The following is a 23704-nucleotide window of genomic DNA, read 5'->3' on the forward strand; positions in this document are numbered from 1 at the left end:
CGTTGTTATGGGGCGGGATGGGGGTCCCGTTATTTATGGGATGGGGGTCCCGTTATTTATGGGATGGGGGTCCCTGTTATTTATGGGGTGGGATGGGGGTCCCGTTATTTATGGGGTGGGATGGGGGTCCGTCCTTTATGGGGTGGGATGGGGGTCCCGTTATTTATGGGGTGGGATGGGGTCCCGTTATTTATGGGGTTGGATGGGGGTCCCGTTGTTATGGGGTGGGGGTCCCGTTGTTATGGGGCGGGATGGGGGTCCCGTTATTTATGGGGTGGGATGGGGGTCCCGTTATTTATGGGGTGGGATGGGGGTCCCGTTGTTATGGGTGGGATGGGGGTCCCGTTATTTATGGTGCAGGATGGGGGTCCCGTCATTTATGGGGTGGGGGTCCGTTATTATGGGGTGGGGGTCCCGTTGTTTATGGGGTGGTTTGTGGCTCTTTTGGGGTCACTCACCTGCTGGGATCTCATGTCCTGCACCGTCTCGTTGGCATCATAGAACCCAAAAAGGCTGGGGGGGGGGGGGGAGACGTTTTGGGGTCATTTGGGGCCTTTTTGGGGTCATTTGGGGCCATTTTTGGGGTTATTTAGGGCCATTTTTGGGCCATTTAGGCCATTTTCCATTATTAGGGTCATTTGGGGGCCATTTTTTGGGGTCATTTGGGGCCTTTTTGGGGCTATTTGAGCCCATTTAGGGCCATTTTGGGGCCATTTAGGGCCATTTTGGGGCCATTTAGGGCCATATTGGGGCCATTTAGGGCCATTTTGGGGCTATTTGAGCCCATTTAGGGCAATTTTGGGGTCATTTGAGCCCATTTAGGGCCATTTTGGGGCCATTTAAGGCCATTTTGGGGCTATCTGAACCCATTTAGGGCCATTTTTGGGGTCATTTGAGCCATTTAGGGCCATTTTGGGGCTATCTGAACCCATTTAGGGCCATTTTGGGGTCATTTGAGCCCATTTAGGGCCATTTTGGGGCCATTTAGGGCCATATCGGGGCCATTTAGGGCCTTTTTGGGGCTATTTGAGCCCATTTAGGACCATTTTGGGGCCATTTAGGGCCATTTTGGGGCTGAGCCCATTTAGAGCTATTTTGGGGCTATTTGAGCCCATTTAGGACCATTTGGGGCCATTTAGGGCCATTTGGGGCCATTTGAGCCCATTTAGGGCCATTTTGGGGCTATTTGAGCCCATTTAGGACCATTTTGGGGTCATTTAGGGCCATTTTGGGGCCATTTGAGCCCATTTAGGCCATTTTGGGGCTATTTGAGCCCATTTAGGACCATTTTGGGGCCATTTAGGGCCATTTGGGACTATTTGAGCCCATTTAGGGCCATTTTGGGGCCATTTAAGGCCATTTAGGGGCTATTTGAGCCCATTTAGGGCCCTTTTGGGGCCATTTTGAGCCCATTTATAGCCATTTTAGAGCTATTTTAGGGCCATTTGGGGTCATTTAGGGCCATTTGAGCCCATTAGGGCCTATTTAGGGTCCATTTTGGGCCTTCAGAGCCCATTTGTTTCCATTTTTAGGGCCATTTGAGCCCATTTAGGGCCATTTTAGGGGCATTTAGGGCCATTTAGGGCCATTTAGGGCCATTTTAGGGCCATTTGAGCCCATTTAGGGCCATTTTGGGGCTATTTAGGGCCGTTTTGGGGTCGCAGACCTGGACTGCCATGGGGTGATGACGCCGTCGTCGGGGCCCCCGATGAGGACGAGGTTCCGGATGCGCAGCAGGTTCTGCTTCCAGGCTATGGGGTGGCAATGGGGTCCTATAGGGTCCAGAGAGCCTACAAGGCCCTACAGGACCCTATAGGGCCCTACAGGACCCTATGGGACCCTACAGAGCCCTATGGGACCCTACAGGACCCTATGGGACCCTACAGGACCCTATGAGACCCTATGGGGCCATACAGGACCTTATAGGGCCCTACAGGACCCTATGGGACCGTACAGGACCCTATGGGACCGTACAGAGCCCTACAGGGCCCTACAGAGCCCTATGGGACCCTATGGGGCCCTACAGAGCCCTATAGGACCCTATGGGGCCCTACAGGACCTTATAGGGCCCTATAGAGCCCTACAGACCCTATGGAGCTCTATGGGGTTCTATGGGGCCCTACAGAGCCCTATTAGATTCTATGGGGCCCTACAGAGCCCTATGGGACCCTATGGGGCCCTACAGGACTCTATGGACAGCTATGGGGTCCCTATGGGGTTTCTATGGGGTCTCTATGGGGTCCCTATGGGTCAGCTATGGGGTCTCTATGGGGCATCTATGGGGTCCCTATGGGGCAGCTATGGGGTCTCTATGGGGCAGCTATGGGATCTATATGAGGTCGCTATGGGGCAACTATGGGGTCTCTATGGGGTCCCTATGGGGCAGCTATGGGGTTTCTATGGGGTCTCTATGGGGTCCCTATGGGGCAGCTATGGGGTCTCTATGGGGCATCTATGGGGCCGCTATGGGGTCCCTATGGGGCAGCTATGGGGTCTCTATGGGGCATCTATGGGGTCTCTATGGGGCAGCTATGGGGTCCCTATGGGGCAGCTATGGGGTCTCTATGGGGCAGCTATGGGGCTCACCCGACGCATTGGGGTGCAGGCGCTCGTCATTCAGTGGGGCCAGGAAGTCGCTGCTGTTGAGGTACAGATCCCGATGATGTGGGTCTGGGGGGGGGAAAGCCCCAAATCAGCCCCACAGCTGCTCCCTACAACCCCACTATGGGGCTGGGGGGCCGCTGTGATGCTATGGGGTCACAGGGTGGGATTTGGGGGTCCCATATAACCCCATATCCCCCATATATCCCCATATAACCCCCCCATACAACCCCATACCCCCCCATATAGTTCCATATCCCCTCATATAACCCCATATCCTCTCATATAACCCCATATCCCCCCATATAACCCCATATAACCCCATATAAACCTCATATAACCCCATATAACCCCATATAAACCCCATATAACCCCATATAACCCCATATAAACCCCATATAACCCCATATAAACCCCATATAACCCCATATAAACCCATATAACTCCATATAAACCCCATATAACCCCATATAAACCCCATATAACCCCATATAACCCCATATAACCCTATATATCCCCTATATAACCCCATATAATCTTATATATCCCCTATATAAGCCCTATAACCCACCGTTCCAGTAGTTGCAGATGGACACCCCAACCCCCCCATATAACCCCATATACCCCCATATCTCCCCATATCCCCCCCATATAACCCCATATAACCCTATATATCCCCCATATCACCCCATATAACCCTATATAAACCCTATATAAACCCTATACCCACCGTTCCAGTAGTTGCAGATGGACACCCCCATATAACCCCCCCATATCCCCCATATCCCTCCATATCCCCCCATATAACCCCATATCCCCCCATATCTGCCCCATATCTCCCCCATATAACCCCATATCTCCCCCATATCCCCCCATATAACCCCATATCCCCCCCATATCCCCCTATATAACCCCATACTCCCCATATAACCCCATACCCCCACCATATCTCCCCCATATAACCCCATTTAGCCCCATATAACCCTATATAACCCCATATCTCCCCCATATAACCCTATATAACCTCGTATCCACCCATATAACCCCAACCCCCCCCATATAACCCCATATCTCCCCCATACAACCCCATACTCCCCCATATCCCCCCATATAACCCCATATCCCCCCATATAACCCCATATAGCCCCATATAATCCTATATAACCCCATATCTCCCCCATATAACCCTATATAACCCCATACCCCCACCATATCTCCCCCATATAACCCCATATAGCCCCATATAACCCCATACTCCCCCATATAACCCCATATAAACCCCATATAACCCCATATAAGCCCCTTATAACCCTATATATCCCCCATAAATCCCCTATAACCCACCGTTCCAGTAGTTGCAGATGGACACCCCAACCCCCCCATATACCCCCATATAACCCCATATCCCCCCATATAACCCCATATCCCCCCATATAACCCCATATACCCCCATATCCTCCCATATAACCCTATATAACCCCATATAAACCCCATATTACCCCATATACCCCCATATCTCTCCATATCCCCCCCATATAACCCCATATAACCCCATACTCCCCCATGCAACCCCATATCCCCCCATATCCCCCCATATAACCCCATATATCCCCTATATAATCCCCCATATAACCTCATACCCCCACCATATCTCCCCCATATAACCCCATATAACCCCATATAACCCCATATAACCCCATATAAATCCTATATCTCCCCTATAACCCACCGTTCCAGTAGTTGCAGATGGACACCCCCATATAACCCCCCCATATCCCCCATATCCCTCCATATCCCCCCATATAACCCCATATCCCCCCCATATAACCCCATATCTCCCCCATACAACCCCATATAACCCCATATAAACCCCATATAACCCCATATAACCCCATATCTCCCCCATATAACCCTATATAACCCCATATCCCCCCATATAACCCCATATCCCCCCATATAACCCCATATCCCCCCATATAACCCCATATCCCCCCATATCCCTCCATATAACCCCATATCCCCCCCATATAACCCCATATAACCCCATATCCCTCCATATAACCCCATATCCCCCCATATAAACCCTATATATCCCCCATAAATCCCCATATCCCCCCCATATAACCCCATACTCCCCCATACAACCCCATACCCCCCCATATAACCCCATATCCCCCCATATAACCCCATATAACCCCATATCTCCCCCATATAACCCCATATAACCCCATATAACCCCATATCCCCCCATATAACCCCATATAACCCCATATAACCCCATATCCCCCCATATAACCCCATATAAACCCCATATAACCCTATATAAACCCTATAACCCACCGTTCCAGTAGTTGCAGATGGACACCCCCATATAACCCCCCCATATCCCCCATATCCCTCCATATCCCCCCATATAACCCCATATACCCCCATATCTCCCCATATAACCCCATATAAACCCCATATAACCCCATATAACCCCATATCTCCCCCATATAACCCTATATAACCCCATATCCCCCCATATAACCCCATATAACCCCATATAAACCCATATCCCCCTATATAACCCCATATCCCCCCATATAACCCCATATAACCCCATATAACCCCATATAACCCCATATAACCCCATATAACCCCATATAACCCTATATAACCCCATATAAACCCCATATAACCCCATATAAACCCCATATAACCCCATATAAACCCCATATAACCCCATATAACCCCATATAAACCCCATATAACCCCATATAACCCTATATAACCCCATATAATCCCATATAACCCTATATAAACCTTATATAAACTCTATACCCACCGTTCCAGTAGTTGCAGATGGACACCCCAACCCCCCCATATAACCCCATATACCCCCATATCTCTCCATATCCCCCCCATATAACCCCATATCCCCCCATATAACCCCATATCCCCCCATATAACCCCATATCCCCCCATATAACCCCATATCCCTCCATATAACCCCATATAGCCCCATATAACCCTATATAACCCCATATCCCCCAATATAACCCCATACCCCCCCATATAACCCCATATCCCCCCATATCTCCCCCATACAACCCCATACTCCCCCATATCACCCCATATAACCCCATATCCCCCCATATAACCCCATATCCCCCCATATAACCCCATATCCCCCCATATAACCCCATATAACCCCATATCCCCCCATATAACCCCATATCCCCCCATATCCCTCCATATAACCCCATATCCCCCCCATATAACCCCATATAACCCCATATCCCCCCCATACTCCCCCATACAACCCCATATCCCCCCATATCCCCCCATATAACCCCATATAAACCCCATATAACCCTATATAAACCCTATAACCCACCGTTCCAGTAGTTGCAGATGGACACCCCCTGTCCCAGCGCTGTGTAGCACAGTCTGTACAGGTTGGATTTCATGTGACGGGGGAACAACCAGCGCAAGTACTGAGTGTCTGTGATAATAGGGGAAAAATGACCCAAAATACCCCAAAATGACCCCAAAAACACCCCAAAATGACCCAAAACACACAAAAAACACCCCAAAATGACCCCAAAAACAGCCCCAAATGACCCAAAAACACCTTAAAATGGCCCCCAAACACCCCAAAATGGCCCCAAATACCCCAAAATGACCCCAAAACACCCCAAAATGGCCCTAAAACACCCCAAAATGACCCAAAACACACATAAAACACCCCAAAATGAACCCAAAAACACCCCAAAATGCCCCCAATATGACCCCAAAACACCCCAAAATGGCCCAAAATGACCCAAAAACACTCCAAAATGACCCAAAAACAGCCCCCAAATGACCCCAAAACACCTTAAAATGGCCCCAAAACACCCCAAAACACCCTAAAATGGCCCCAAAACACCCTAAAAATGACCCAAAACGACCCAAAAACACCCCAAAACACCCCAAAATGGCCCTAAAACACCCCAAAATGACCCAAAACACACATAAAACACCCCAAAATGAACCCAAAACCACCCCAAAATGCCCCCAATATGACCCCAAAATGGCCCACAATGGCTCTAAAACACCCCAAAATGAACCCAAATGACCCCAAAACAACCAAAATGACCCCAAAATACCCCCAATATGACCCCCAAACCCCCCAAAATTACCTAAAACACCCCAAAATGACCCCAAAACAGCCCCAAAATGGCCCCAAAACACCCCAAAAATGACCCAAAACGACCCAAAAACACCCCAAAATGACCCAAACCCCCCCCAAATGACCCCAAACCACCCCAAAATGGCAGAAAATGACCGCAAAACACCCTAAAATGACCCAGAACACCCCAAAAACACCCCAACTGACCCCAAAACCCAAAATGACCCAAAAAAACCCCAAAACACCCCAAAATGACCCCAAAATACCACAAAACAACCCCAATATGACCCCAACCCCCCCCCAAAATGACCTAAAACACCCTAAAATGACCCCAAAACAACCCCAAAACAGTCCCAAATGAACCCCAATACACCCCAAATTTGCCCCCCATTTATCTGCCCCCCCTTTATTTACCCCCACCCCACTTATTTACCCCCCCACCCCCCCTTCATTTGCCCCCCCAGACCCCCCCATTATCTGCCCCCCCATATTTGCCCCCCCTTTACCCCCCCTTTATTTACCCCCACCCTCCATTATCTGCCCCCCACCCCTCTTTATTTACCCCCCACCCCCCTTATTTGCCCCCCCCTTTATTTACACCCCGTTATTTGCCCCCCCTTTATTTACCCCCCCCTTTATTTACCCCCCTCCTTTATTTACCCCCCCTTATTTACCCCCCCTTTATTTACCCCCCCTTATTTGCCCTCCCTTTATTTACCCCCCCTTTATTTACCCCCCCTTTATTTGCCCCCCTTTATTTACCCCCCCCTTTATTTGCCTCCCCTTTATTTACCCCCCCCTTATTTACCCCCCCTTTATTTACCCCCCCCTTATTTACCCCCCCCCTTATTTGCCCCCCCTTTATTTACCCCCCCTTATTTGCTCCCCCCTTTATTTACCCCCCCCCTTTATTTGCCCCCCCTTTATTTACCCCCCTCCTTTATTTACCCCCCCCCTTATTTGCCCCCCCCTTTATTTGCCCCCCCATTTATTACCCACCCCCTTATTTGCCCCCCAAGCCCCCCCCCTTTGTTTACCCCCCTTATTTGCCCCCCAGCCCCATTTAATTGCCCCCCCCTTTATTTACCCCCTTTATTTGCCCCCCCCCCCATTAATTGCCCCCCTTGATACCTCCGTACTGCCCCATCTGTGGGGCAGCCAATGAGATGAAGCTGCGCACGTTGTGCTGCCCCATGGTGCACAGCAGGGCACGGCAGATCAGGCCCCCTATAGGGTTATATAGGATTATATAGGGTTATATAGGGTATATGGGGTTATATGGGGTTATATGGGGTTATATGGGGTTATATAGGATATATGGGAGGATATGGAGTTATATGGGGTTATATAGGGTTATATGGGGTTATATGGGGGGATATGGTGTTATATGGGGTTATATGGGGTTATATGGGGGGATATGGGGTTATATGGGGTTATATGGGGTTATATGGGGGGATATGGGGGGATATGGGGGGATATGGGCGGATATGGGGTTATAAGGGTGGGATATGGGGTTATAGGGGGGGATATGGGGGGATATGGGGGGGATATGGGGTTATATGGGGTTATATGGAGTTATATGGGGTTATATGGGGGGATATGGCGTTATATGGGGGATTATATAGGGTTATATAGAATATATGGGGTTATATGGGGGGATATGGGGGGATATGGGGGGATATGGGGTTATATGGGGTTATATGGGGGAATATGGGGGGATATGGGGTTATATGGGGTTATATAGGGTTATATGGGGGGATATGAGGTTATATTGGGTTATATGGGGGGATATGGGATTACATGGGGGGATATGGGGGGATATGGGGGGATATGGGGTTGTAGGGGGGTATATGGGGTTATAGGGGGGGATATGGGGGGATATGGGGGGGATATGGGGTTATATGGGAGGATATGGGGGGGATATGGGGGGGATATGGGGTTATATGGGGTTATATGGAGTTATATGGGGTTATATGGGGGGATATGGCGTTATATGGGGGATTATATAAGGTTATATAGAATATATGGGGTTATATGGGGGGATATGGGGGGATATGGGGGGATATGGGGTTATATGGGGGGATATGGGGGGATATGGGGTTATATGGGGCGATATAGGGGGATATCCCCCCATATAACCCCATACCCCCATATAACCCTATAGAGACCCCATACCCCCATACCCTGGCTGTAGCAGATGAGATGGACCCCCTCAGCTGCATTGTCCATGATGGGTTGGACCGCGGTTCTGAATCCTTCCACCTGGACCCACAGCCCCATATCCCCCCATATCACCCCATAGAGACCCCATAGAGACCCCATACCCCCCATATCACCCCATAGAGACCTTATATCCCCCCATATCACCCCATATCCCCCCATATCACCCCATAGAGACCCCATAACCCCCATATACCCCCATATCACCCCATAGAGACCCCATATACCCCCATATCCCCCCATATTACCCCATAGAGACCCCATATCACCCCTTAGAGACCCCATATCACCCATATCCCCCCATATAGACCCCATACCCCCCCATATCACACCATATCCCCCCATATACCCCCCATATCACCCCATAGAGACCCCATATACCCCCCATATCCCTCCATATCACCCCATAGAGACCCCATATCCCCCCATATCACCCCATATCCCCTCATATCCCCCCATAGAGACCCTATATCACCCCATATACCCCCCATATAGACTCCATATCCCCCCATATCCCCCCCATATCACCCCATATACCCCCATATACCCCCCATAGAGACTCCATATACCCCCATATCACCCCATACCCCCCCATATAACCCCATATCGCCCCATATAACCCTATAGAGACCCTATATCCCCTATATACCCTGGCTGTAGCAGATGAGATGGACCCCCTCAGCTGCATTGTCCATGATGGGTTGGACCGCGGTTCTGAATCCTTCCACCTGGACCCACAACGGTCTCAGTGACTGACCGCGATCAAACAGGTCCAGAACCGTCACGTTGGTACCGGGGTGACTCTAAATAGGGGGGGGGGGGATTCAATACCGGCCCCATAGCGGCCCCATAGCGCCCCATAGCACAGCTGAGCCCCATAGCGGCCCCATAGCGCCCCATAGCACAGCTGAGCCCCATAGCGGCCCCATAGCGCCCCATAGCACAGCTGAGCCCCATAGCGGCCCCATAGCGCCCCATAGCACAGCTGAGCCCCATAGCGGCCCCATAGCGCCCCATAGCACAGCTGAGCCCCATAGCGGCCCCATAAACTCCCCATAGCACAGCTGAGCCCCATAACGGCCCCATAGCGCCCCATAGCACAGCTGAGCCCCACAGCGGCCCCATAAACTCCCCATAGCACAGCTGAGCCCCATAGCGGCCCCATAGCGCCCCATAGCACAGCTGAGCCCCATAGCGGCCCCATAGCGCCCCATAGCACAGCTGAGCCTCATAGCGGCCCCATAAACTCCCCATAGCACAGCTGAGCCCCATAGTGGCCCCATATACCGCCCCATAGCACAGCTGAGCCCCATAGCGGCCCCATAGCGCCCCATAGCACAGCTGAGCCCCATAGCGGCCCCATATACCTCCCCATAGCACAGCTGAGCCCCATAGTGGCCCCATAGCGCCCCATAGCACAGCTGAGCCCCATAGCGGCCCCATAAACTCCCCATAGCACAGCTGAGCCCCATAGAGCTTCATATACCGCCCCATAGCACAGCTGAGCCCCATAGTGGCCCCATATACCGCCCCATAGCACAGCTGAGCCCCATAGCGGCCCCATAAACTCCCCATAGCACAGCTGAGCCCCATAGCGGCCCCATAGCACCCCATAGCACAGCTGAGCCCCATAGCGGCCCCATATACCGCCCCATAGCACAGCTGAGCCCCATAGAGCTTCATATACCGCCCCATAGCACAGCTGAACCCCATAGCGGCCCCATATACCGCCCCATAGCACAGCTGAGCCCCATAGCGGCCCCATAAACTCCCCATAGCACAGCTGAGCCCCATAGAGCTTCATATACCGCCCCATAGCACAGCTGAGCCCCATAGCGGCCCCATAGAGCTTCATATACCGCCCCATAGCACAGCTGAGCCCCATAGCGGCCCCATAGAGCTTCATATACCGCCCCATAGCACAGCTGAGCCCCATAGAGCTTCATATACCGCCCCATAGCACACCTGAGCCCCATAGCGGCCCCATATACCTCCCCATAGCACACCTGAGCCCCATAGCGGCCCCATAAACTCCCCATAGCACAGCTGAGCCCCATAGAGCTTCATATACCGCCCCATAGCACAGCTGAGCCCCATTGCAGCCCCATATACCTCCCCATAGCACAGCTGAGCCCCATAGCGGCCCCATAGAGCTTCATATACCGCCCCATAGCACAGCTGAGCCCCATAGAGCTTCATATACCGCCCCATAGCACAGCTGAGCCCCATAGAGCTTCATATACCGCCCCATAGCACAGCTGAGCCCCATAGCAGCCCCATATACCTCCCCATAGCACAGCTGAGCCCCATAGCGCCCCATAGAGCTTCATATACTGCCCCATAGCGTCCATAGAGCACAGCCATGCCCCACAGTAGCCCCATAGACCACCATACCCCCCCCCCCTTCAAGATCCCCATATGCCCCCCCAAGACCCCCATAACCCCATAGGATGACATAGAACCCCTATAACCCCATATCCCCCCATATAACCCCATATCACCCCATATAACCCCATATCACCCCATATCCCCCCATCCCCCATATCCCCCCATATACCACCCCATATAACCCCATATCCCCCCACATAACCCCATAATACCCAATATATCCTCCCATATAACCCCCACATCCCTCCATATCCCCTCATATAACCCCATATTCCCCACACATCCCCCCCCCAAGACCCCCATATGGCCCCCAAAACCCCATATCCCCCCATATCCCCCATCTCCCCCCCCAAGGACCCCCATATCCCCCCCAAAGACCCCCATATCCCCCCATATGCCCCCCCAAGACCCCCATATCCCCCCCATAACCCCATATCCCCCCCCATAACCCCATATCCCCCCCCCAGGACCCCCATATCCCCCCATATGCCCCCCAAGACCCCATATCCCCCCCCAAAGACCCCCATATCCCCCCATATGCCCCCCAAAGACCCCCATATCCCCCCCATAACCCCATATCCCCCCCCAGGACCCCCATATTCCCCCATATGCCCCCCAAAACCCCATATCCCCCCCCCCAAAGACCCCCATATCCCCCCATATCCCCCCCATAACCCCATATCCCCCCCCAGGACCCCCATATTCCCCCATATGCCCCCCAAAACCCCATATCCCCCCCCCAAAGACCCCCATATCCCCCCATATCCCCCCCATAACCCCATATCCCCCCCAAGACCCCCATATGACCCCATATACCCCCCAAAACCCCATATCCCCCCATATGGCCCCCCAAAGGCCCCCATATCCCCCCCAAAACCCCATATCCCCCCCCCAAAGACCCCCATATCCCCCCATATGCCCCCCAAAACCCCATATCCCCCCCAAGACCCCCATATGACCCCATATACCCCCCAAAACCCTATATCCCCCCCCCAAAGACCCCCATATCCCCCCCAAAACCCCATATCCCCCCCCAGGACCCCCATATGCCCCCCAAAACCCCATATCCCCCCCCCAGGACCCCCATATCCCCCCATATGCCACCCCAAACCCCATATCCCCCCCAAAGACCCCCATATCCCCCCCAAAACCCCATATTCCCCCCCCAGGACCCCCATATCCCCCCATATATCCCCCCAAGACCCCATATCCCCCCCAAAGACCCCCATATCCCCCCATATGCCCCCCAAAGACCCCCATATCCCCCCCATAACCCCATATCCCCCCCCAGGACCCCCATATCCCCCCATATGCCCCCCAAAACCCCATATCCCCCCCAAAGACCCCCATATCCCCCCATATATCCCCCCAAGACCCCATATCCCCCCCAAAGACCCCCATATCCCCCCCATATGCCCCCCAAAGACCCCCATATCCCCCCCATAACCCCATGCCCCCCCCAAGACCCCCATATCCCCCCATATGCCACCCCAAACCCCATATCCCCCCCAAAGACCCCCATATCCCCCCATATGCCCCCCAAAGACCCCCATATCCCCCGCATAACCCCATATCCCCCCCCAGGACCCCCATATCCCCCCATATGCCCCCCAAAGACCCCCATATCCCCCCCATAACCCCATATCCCCCCCCAGGACCCCCATATCCCCCCATATGCCCCCGAAAACCCCATATCCCTCCCCCAAAGACCCCCATATCCCCCCATATCCCCCCCATAACCCCATATCCCCCCATACGGCCCCCCAAAGACCCCCATATCCCCCCCATAACCCCATATCCCCCCCCAGGACCCCCATATTCCCCCATATACCCCCCAAAACCCTATATCCCCCCCAAAGACCCCCATATCCCCCCATATGCCCCCCAAAGATCCCCATATCCCCCCCATAACCCCATATCCCCCCCCCAGGACCCCCATATCCCCCCATATGCCCCCCAAAACCCCATATCCCCCCCCCAAAGACCCCCATATGCCCCCCAAAACCCCATATCCCCCCCCAAAGACCCCCATATCCCCCCATATGCCCCCCAAAACCCCATATCCCCCCCCCAAAGACCCCCATATCCCCCCATATGGCCCCCAAACCCCATATCCCCCCCAAAGACCCCCATATCCACCCCAAAGACCCCATATCCCCCCCAAGACCCCCATATGACCCCATATACCCCCCAAAACCCTATATCCCCCCCAAAGACCCCCATATCCCCCCATATATCCCCCCAAGACCCCATATCCCCCCCAAAGACCCCCATATCCCCCCATATGCCCCCCAAAGACCCCCATATCCCCCCCATAACCCCATATCCCCCCCAAAGACCCCCATATCCCCCCCATATGCCCCCCAAAACCCCATATCCCCCCCCCAAAGACCCCCATATCCCCCCCATAACCCCATATCCCCCCCCAGGACCCCCATATCCCCCCATATGCCCCCCAAGACCCCATATCCCCCCCCAAAGACCCCCATATCCCCCCATATGCCCCCCAAAGACCCCCATATCCCCCCATATATCCCAAGACCCCATATCCCCCCCAAAGACCCCCATATCCCCCCCATATGCCCCCCAAAACCCCATATCCCCCCCCCAAAGACCCCCATATCCCCCCATATCCCCCCCATAACCCCATATCCCCCCCAGGACCCCCATATCCCCCCATATGTCCCCCCAAGACCCTATATCCCCCCCCCAAAGACCCCCATATCCCCCCCATAACCCCATATCCCCCCCCCAGGACCCCCATATTCCCCCATATGTCCCCCCAAGACCCCATATCCCCCCCAAAGACCCCCATATCCCCCCATATCCCCCCCATAACCCCATATCCCCCCCCCAGGACCCCCATATCCCCCCATATGTCCCCCCAAGACTCCATATCCCCCCCAAGACCCCCATATGACCCCATATACCCCCCAAAACCCTATATCCCCCCCAAAGACCCCCATATCCCCCCATATGGCCCCCCAAGACCCCATATCCCCCCCAAAGACCCCCATATCCCCCCATATGCCCCCCAAAACCCCATATCCCCCCCCCAAAGACCCCCATATCCCCCCCATAACCCCATATCCCCCCCCAGGACCCCCATATCCCCCCATATGTCCCCCCAAAACCCCATATCCCCCCCAAAGACCCCCATATCCCCCCCATAACCCCATATCCCCCCCCAGGACCCCCATATTCCCCCATATGCCCCCCAAAACCCCATATCCCCCCCCAAAGACCCCCATATCCCCCCATATCCCCCCCATAACCCCATATCCCCCCCCAAAGACCCCCATATCCCCCCATATGCCCCCCAAACCCCATATCCCCCCCCCAGGACCCCCATATCCCCCCATATGCCCCCCAAACCCCATATCCCCCCCAAGACCCCCATATGACCCCATATCTCCCCCATAACCCCATATCCCCCCCCCAGGACCCCCATATCCCCCCATATGTCCCCCCAAGACCCTATATCCCCCCCAAAGACCCCCATATCCCCCCAAGACCCCATATCCCCCCCAAAGACCCCCATATCCCCCCCATAACCCCATATCCCCCCCCAGGACCCCCATATCCCCCCATATGCCCCCCAAAACCCCATATCCCCCCCCCAAAGACCCCCATATCCCCCCATATCCCCCCCATAACCCCATATCCCCCCCCCAGGACCCCCATATCCCCCCATATGTCCCCCCAAAGACCCCCATATCCCCCCCATAACCCCATATCCCCCCCCAGGACCCCCATATTCCCCCATATGCCCCCCAAAACCCCATATCCCCCCCCCAAAGACCCCCATATCCCCCCATATCCCCCCCATAACCCCCATATGACCCCATATACCCCCCAAAACCCTATATCCCCCCCAAAGACCCCCATATCCCCCCATATGGCCCCCAAAACCCCATATCCCCCCCCCAAAGACCCCCATATCCCCCCATATCCCCCCCATAACCCCATATCCCCCCCCAGGACCCCCATATCCCCCCATATATCCCAAGACCCCATATCCCCCCCAAAGACCCCCATATCCCCCCATATCCCCCCCATATCCCCCCCAAAACCCCATATCCCCCCATATGCCCCCCAAAGACCCCCATATCCCCCCCATAACCCCATATCCCCCCCCAAGACCCCCATATGACCCCATATACCCCCCAAAACCCTATATCCCCCCATATCCCCCCCATAACCCCCCATATCCCCCCCAAGACCCCCATATGACCCCATATACCCCCCAAAACCCTATATCCCCCCCCCAAAGACCCCCATATCCCCCCCATAACCCCATATCCCCCCCCAGGACCCCCATATCCCCCCATATGCCCCCCAAAGACCCCCATATCCCCCCATATGGCCCCCCAAGACCCCTAAATCCCCACCCCACACCCTATAGGCCCCCCCCCCAACCCCCCAGACCGGCCCCACAGGTCGGGTGACCCACATCTATGGGGTGGGGCGACCACAAACAGCCACAATTATGGGGTAGAAATGGGGTGGGAAGGGACCATATAGGGGGAATTTGGGGTCATATGTCCCCCATAACAGACCCCAACAGGCCCAAACCCCCATCCTGCCCCATATAACAGCCCCACAGCCCCACATCAGACCCTAGGCCTCCCCCTGCCCCACATAACCCCCCCCCCCCCCATTATAGCTCCCCCTGCCCCACATAATACCCCCCAATAGACCCCAGGCCTCCCCCTGCCCCACATAACAGCCCCCTATAGGCCCCAGGCCTCCCCCTGCCCCATATAATATCCCCCCCCATATTAAAGCCTCCCCCTGCCCCACATAATAGACCCCCCCCCCAATATTACAGCCCCCCCTGCCCCACATAAAACCCCCCAGCCCCATAACAGGCCCCAGGCCTCCCCCAGCCCCACATAACAGCCCCCTATAGGCCCCAGGCCTCCCCCTGCCCCACATAATAGACCCCCCCATATTATAGGCCCCCTCTGCCCCACATAATAACCCCCCCAGACCCACATAATACCCCCCTATAGGCCCCAGGCCTCCCCCTGCCCCACATAACAGCCCCCAAAGCCCCACATAATAGCCCCCAATAAGCCCCAGGCCTCCCCCTGCCCCATATAATAACCCCCTGCCCCACATAACCGCACCCCCTGCCCCACATTACAGCACCCCCAGCCCTATATCAGGCCCCAGGCCTCCCCCTGCCCCACATAATAGACCCCCCCCCCCATATTATAGGCACCCCCTGCCCTACATAACAGCCCCCACCCCCATATTAACCCCCCCCCCCCAGCCCCCCATAATACACCCCCCTAGCCCCATAACAGGCCCCAGGCCTCACCCTACCCCACATAATACCCCCCCCAACCCCACATAATAGCCCCCAATAGGCCCCAGGCCTCCCCCTGCCCCACATAATAGACCCCCCCCTGCCCCACATAGCAGCCCCCTCCCCATATTAAAGCCCTCCCCCAGCCCCACATAACAGCCCCCAATAGACCCCAGGCCTCCCCCTGCCCCATATAATAGACCCCCCCCATATTAAAGCCTCCCCCTGCCCCACATAATAGACCTTCCCTTCAATATTACAGCCCCCCCTGCCCCACATAAAACCCCCCCAGCCCCATAACAGGCCCCAGGCCTCCCCCAGCCCCACATAACAGCCCCCTATAGGCCCCAGGCCTCCCCCTGCCCCACATAATAGACCCCCCCATATTATAGGCCCCCTCTGCCCCACATAATAACCCCCCCAGCCCCACATAATACCCCCCTATAGGCCCCAGGCCTCCCCCTGCCCCACATAATAGACCCCCCCATATTATAGGCCCCCTCTGCCCCACATAATAACCCCCCCAGCCCCACATAATACCCCCCTATAGGCCCCAGGCCTCCCCCTGCCCCACATAATAGACCCCCCCATATTATAGGCCCCCTCTGCCCCACATAATAACCCCCCCAGCCCCACATAATACCCCCCTATAAGCCCCAGGCCTCCCCCTGCCCCACATAACAGCCCCCAAAGCCCCATAGCAGGCCCCAGGCCTACCCCTGCCCCACATAATAGCACCCCCTGCCCCACATAACAGCCCCAAAGCCCCATAGCAGGCCCCAGGCCTCCCCCTGCCCCATATAATAACCCCCTGCCCCACATAACCGCACCCCCTGCCCCACATTACAGCACCCCCAGCCCTATATCAGGCCTCAGGCCTCCCCCTGCCCCACATAATAGACCCCCCCCCCCCCCATATTATAGGCCACCCCTGCCCCATATAACAGCCCCCCCATATTAACCCCCCCCCCCAGCCCCCCATAATACACCCCCCTAGCCCCATAACAGGCCCCAGGCCTCACCCTACCCCACATAATACCCCCCCCAACCCCACATAATAGCCCCCAATAGGCCCCAGGCCTCCCCCTGCCCCACATAACAGCCCCCTCCCCATATTAAAGCCCTCCCCCAGCCCCACATAACAGCCCCCAATAGACCCCAGGCCTCCCCCTGCCCCATATAATAGACCCCCCCCATATTATAGGCCCCCCCTGCCCCACATAACAGCCCCCCCCCCCAATATTACAGCCCCCCCTGCCCCACATAAAACCCCCTCAGCCCCATAACAGGCCCCAGGCCTCCCCCAGCCCCACATAACAGCCCCCTATAGGCCCCAGGCCTCCCCCTGCCCCACATAATAGACTCCCCCATATTATAGGCCCCCTCTGCCCCATATAACCCCCCCAGCCCCACATAATACCCCCCTATAGGCCCCAGGCCTCCCCCTGCCCCACATAACAGCCCACCCCCCCATTATATCCCCCCCCACCCCACATAATACCCCCCAATAGGCCCAAGGCCTCCCCCTGCCCCACATAATAGCCCCCCCCGCCCCACATATTACCCCCCTGCCCCACATAACAAGCCCCTCCCCCATTATAGCCCCCCCTGCCCCACATAATCAACCCCCAGCCCCACATCAGGCCCCAGGCCTCCCCCTGCCCCACATAATAACCCCCCCAGACCCACATAATACCCCCCAATAGGCCCAAGGCCTCCCCCTGCCCCACATAATAGACCCCCCCCCATATTAAAGCCCCCCCCCTGCCCCACATAACAGCCCCACTCCCCCCACAATATCCCCCCCCTGCCCCACATAATACCCCCCAATAGGCCTCAGGCCTCCACCTGCCCCACATAATAGCCCCCTCCCCATTATAGCTCCCCAGCCCCACATAATAACCCCCCCAGCCCCACATAATACCCCCCTATAGGCCCCAGGCCTCCCCCTGCCCCACATAATAGCACCCCCTGCCCCACATAACAGCCCCCAAAGCCCCATAGCAGGCCCCAGGCCTCCCCCTGCCCCATATAATAATCCCCTGCCCCACATTACAGCACCCCCAGCCCTATATCAGGCCTCAGGCCTCCCCCTGCCCCACATAATAGACCCCCCCCCCATATTATAGGCCACCCCTGCCCCATATAACAGCCCCCCCATATTAACCCCCCCCTCAGCCCCCCATAATACACCCCCCTAGCCCCATAACAGGCCCCAGGCCTCACCCTACCCCACATAATACCCCCCCCAACCCCACATAATAGCCGCCAATAGGCCCCAGGCCTCCCCCTGCCCCACATAATAAACCCCCCCCCCCATATTATAGCCCCCCCAGCCCCCCATAACAGCCCCCAATAGGCCCAAGGCCTCCCCCTACCCCATATAATAACCCCCGGCCCCATTATAGACCCCCTGCCCCACATAATAGCACCCCCTGCCCCACATAACAGCCCCCAAAGCCCCATATCAGGCCCCAGGCCTCCCCCTGCCCCATATAATAACCCCCTGCCCCACATAACAGCCCCCAAAGCCCCATAGCAGGCCCCAGGCCTCCCCCTGCCCCATATAATAACCCCCTGCCCCACATAACCGCACCCCCTGCCCTATATCAGGCCTCAGGCCTCCCCCTGCCCCACATAATAACCCCCCCAGACCCACATAATACCCCCCTATAGGCCCAAGGCCTCCCCCTACCCCATATAATATCCCCCCCCATATTATAGCCCCCTGCCCCACATAACAGCCCCCTCCCCCATATTACAGCCCCCCCTGCCCCACATAAAACCCCCTCAGCCCCATAACAGGCCCCAGGCCTCCCCCAGCCCCACATAACAGCCCCCTATAGGCCCCAGGCCTCCCCCTGCCCCACATAATAGACCCCCCCATATTATAGGCCCCCTCTGCCCCACATATTACCCCCCCCGCACCCCCCATAATAGCCCCCAATAGGCCCCAGGCCTCCCCCTGCCCCATATAATAACCCCCTCCCCATTATAGCCCCCCCTGCCCCACATAATCTCCCCTAACAGGCCCAAGGCCTCCCCCAGCCCCACATAACAGCCCCCTATAGGCCCCAGGCCTCCCCCTGCCCCACATAATAAACCCCCCCCCCATATTATAGCCCCCCCAGCCCCCCATAACAGCCCCCAATAGGCCCAAGGCCTCCCCCTACCCCACATAATAGCCCCCCCCCCCCCATTATAGCCCCTCAGCCCCACATAATAACCCCCCCAGCCCCACATAATACCCCCCTATAGGCCCCAGGCCTCCCCCTGCCCCACATAATAGCACCCCCTGCCCCACATAACAGCCCCCAAAGCCCCATAGCAGGCCCCAGGCCTCCCCCTGCCCCATATAATAACCCCCTGCCCCACATTACAGCACCCCCAGCCCTATATCAGGCCCCAGGCCTCCCCCTGCCCCACATAATAGCACCCCCTGCCCCACATAACAGCCCCCTAAGCCCCATAGCAGGCCCCAGGCCTCCCCCAGCCCCACATAATAGACCCCCCCATATTATAGGCCCCCTCTGCCCCACATAATAACCCCCCCAGCCCCACATAATACCCCCCTATAGGCCCCAGGCCTCCCCCTGCCCCACATAATAGCACCCCCTGCCCCACATAACAGCCCCCTAAGCCCCATAGCAGGCCCCAGGCCTCCCCCTGCCCCACATAATAGACCCCCCCATATTATAGGCCCCCTCTGCCCCACATAATAGACCCCCCCATATTATAGGCCCCCTCTGCCCCACATAATAACCCCCCCAACCCCACATAATAGCCCCCAATAGGCCCCAGGCCTCCCCCTGCCCCACATAATAGCACCCCCTGCCCCATATAACAGCCCCCAAAGCCCCATAGCAGGCCCCAGGCCTCCCCCTGCCCCATATAATAACCCCCTGCCCCACATTACAGCACCCCCAGCCCTATATCAGGCCCCAGGCCTCCCCCTGCCCCACATAATAGCACCCCCTGCCCCATATAACAGCCCCCAAAGCCCCATAGCAGGCCCCAGGCCTCCCCCTGCCCCATATAATAACCCCCTGCCCCACATAATCAACCCCCAGCCCCACATCAGGCCCCAGGCCCCCCCCTGCCCCACATAATAACCCCCCCAGCCCCACATAATACCCCCCTATAGGCCCCAGGCCTCCCCCTGCCCCACATAATAGACCCCCCCCATATTAAAGCCCCCCCCCTGCCCCACATAACAGCCCCACCTCCCCCACAATATCCCCCCCCTGCCCCACATAATACCCCCCAATAGGCCTCAGGCCTCCACCTGCCCCACATAATAGCCCCCCCCCCCCCCCATTATAGCCCCCCAGCCCCACATATTACCCCCCCCAGCCCCACATAATACCCCCAATAGGCCCCAGGCCTCCCCCTGCCCCACATAATAGCACCCCCTGCCCCACATAACAGCCCCCAAAGCCCCATATCAGGCCCCAGGCCTCCCCCTGCCCCATATAATAACCCCCTGCCCCACATAACCGCACCCCCTGCCCCACATAACCGCACCCCCAGCCCTATATCAGGCCCCAGGCCTCCCCCTGCCCCACATAATAGACCCCCCCCCATATTATAGGCCACCCCTGCCCCATATAACAGCCCCCCCATATTAACCCCCCCCCCCCAGCCCCCCATAATACACCCCCCTAGCCCCATAACAGGCCCCAGGCCTCACCCTACCCCACATAATACCCCCCCCAACCCCACATAATAGCCCCCAATAGGCCCCAGGCCTCCCCCTGCCCCACATAATAGACCCCCCCTGCCCCACATAGCAGCCCCCTCCCCATATTAAAGCCCTCCCCCAGCCCCACATAACAGCCCCCAATAGACCCCAGGCCTCCCCCTGCCCCATATAATAGACCCCCCCCATATAATAGGCACCCCCTGCCTCACATAACAGCCCCCACCCCCATATTAAAGCCCCCCCCAGCCCCACAACAGGCCCAAAACCTCCCCCTGCCCCACATATTAGCCCCCCCCATACTAAAGCCTCCCCCTGCCCCCCATAACAGCCCCCATTAGGCCCCAGGCCTCCCCCTGCCCCATATAATAGACCCCCCACATATTATAGGCCCCCCCTGCCCCACATAACAGCCCCCCCCCCCAATATTACAGCTCCCCCTGCCCCACATAAAACCCCCTCAGCCCCATAACAGGCCCCAGGCCTCCCCCAGCCCCACATAATAGACCCCCCCATATTATAGGCCCCCTCTGCCCCACATAATAACCCCCCCAGCCCCACATAATACCCCCCTATAAGCCCCAGGCCTCCCCCTGCCCCACATAACAGCCCCCAAAGCCCCATAGCAGGCCCCAGGCCTCCCCCTGCCCCATATAATAACCCCCTGCCCCACATTACAGCACCCCCAGCCCTATATCTAGGCCCCAGGCCTCCCCCTGCCCCACATAATAGACCCCCCCCCATATTATAGGCCACCCCTACCCCATATTAAAGCCCCCCCCCCATATTAAAGGCCCCCCCCCATATTAAAGGCCCCCCCCCACCTCTTGTATGAACTCCTGCAGCCTCCCGAAATCCTTTGCGCTGTCGAGGAGCCCGTGAACCACAATGACGGGCCGGGGGGGGGCGGGGGGGGGAGGGGGGCAAAAGACCCCCCCAATAAACCCCCATAGGAGCACACAGAGAGCGAACACGGCCGCCATTTTGACGGAAGTGACGTAAAAACAGCGCGACGCTACGCTTCCGGTTGCCAAACTTCCGGCGGGCGCAAGGGGAATGAGGCCTAGCTGACCGGAAGTGAAGCCGTAACTTCCGGAGTGCCACAAATGAGGCCTAGCTGACCGGAAGTGAGGCCGTAACTTCCGGTGAGCATAAAGCAATGAGGCCTAGATGACCGGAAGTTAGGTCGTGACTTCCGGAGTGCCACAAATGAGGCCGAGCTGACCGGAAGTGCGGTCGCGACTTCCGGCTAGCACAAGGGGAATGAGGCCTAGCTGACCGGAAGTGAGGACACAGGGGGGATGAGGCCTAGCTGACCGGAAGTTAGGCCGTGACTTCCGGCGGGTGCTAAACAACGAGGCCTAGCTGACCGGAAGTGCGGACACAAGAGGGATGAGGCCTATCTGACCGGAAGTGCGCTCATCACTTCCGGCGGGCCTAAATGGGATGAGGCCTAGCTGACCGGAAGTCCGCTCATCACTTCCGGCGGACGCAAAGGGGATGAGGCCTAGCTGACCGGAAGTGCGTAGCTAACAGGAAGTGAGCTCATCACTTCCGGTGAATACAAGGGTATAAAAGCCCAGCTGACCGGAAGTGATGTCATCACTCCGCGCCGCGATGCGTCGTGGCCGGAGGAAGGAGAACGGGGGGATCCCGTTGGAGCCGCCTCCCCCACCCCCGTTATGGCCGACGTTGGGGGCGACCCTGGGCCGGTACCTCGGGGCCTTGAGGGCGCTGCTGGGGCCCCGGCAATGGGCGCGGAGCAGGAGGATCGTCAGGGCCTTCGGGGCGCCGGGGGGGGTCGGAACGAGGCTGCACCAAAGGCTGCAACGGGGAGCGGCGCCCAGCGGGGTGAGGGGGGGGATATGGGGGGATATGGGGGGATATGGGGGGATATGGGGGGGGATTGGGATCTATGGGGGGGAATTGGGGTCTATGGGGGGATATGGGGGAGGATTGGGGTCTATGAGTGTCTGTTGGGGTCTATGGGGTGGCATTGGGGTCCATTGGGGGTCTATTGGGGTTTATGGGGGGGATTGGGGTCTAGGGGGGAATATGGGGGTTTATGGGGGTCTATGGGGATCTATGAGGGGCTATGAGGGTCTATGGGGATCTATGGGGGCCTATGGGGGGGGATTGGGGTCTATTGGGGTCTATGGGGGTCAATTGGGGTCTATGGGGGGCTATGGGGTGGGATTGGGGTCTATTGGGGATCTATGGGGGTCTATGGGGTGGGATTGGGGTCTATTGGGGTCTATGGGGGGATATGGGGCTCTATGGGGTGGGATTGGGGTCTATGGGGGGCTATGGGGTGGGATTGGGGTCTATT

General features: G+C 56.8%; 2 protein-coding genes across 4 annotated transcripts in view; one reads left to right on the forward strand and one right to left on the reverse strand.

Moving 5' to 3' along the window:
- Positions 1 to 398: 398 nt before the first annotated feature.
- On the reverse strand, positions 399 to 22393 carry PPT2 (palmitoyl-protein thioesterase 2). Its single transcript, XM_085535080.1, has 7 exons — positions 22200 to 22393; positions 9624 to 9777; positions 7886 to 7981; positions 5981 to 6088; positions 2587 to 2670; positions 1667 to 1751; positions 399 to 513 (listed from the first exon to the last, which is right to left on the reverse strand). The coding sequence occupies exons 1-7, from the start codon at positions 22356 to 22358 to the stop codon at positions 399 to 401; spliced, it is 801 nt and encodes a 266-aa protein (XP_085391206.1). The 5' UTR covers positions 22359 to 22393.
- A 529-nt stretch (positions 22394 to 22922) lies between these two features.
- Positions 22923 to 23704, forward strand: part of LOC107307009 (carnitine O-acetyltransferase-like) — a 52594-nt gene continuing 51812 nt past the window's right edge. The window contains exon 1 of one of the 3 annotated variants that reach the window (XM_085535064.1): positions 22923 to 23226. In XM_085535064.1, the coding sequence (XP_085391190.1) occupies positions 22972 to 23226 (255 nt within the window). In that variant the 5' untranslated portion in view covers positions 22923 to 22971. The remainder of the gene's footprint in view (positions 23227 to 23704) is intronic. The other 2 variants (XM_085535063.1, XM_085535062.1) reach the window with 2 other exon arrangements.

The sequence above is a fragment of the Coturnix japonica genome, unplaced genomic scaffold (genome assembly GCF_054131305.1).
Source record: "Coturnix japonica strain WE unplaced genomic scaffold, WE-NBRP24 Scf107, whole genome shotgun sequence".
NCBI lineage: Eukaryota > Metazoa > Chordata > Aves > Galliformes > Phasianidae > Coturnix > Coturnix japonica.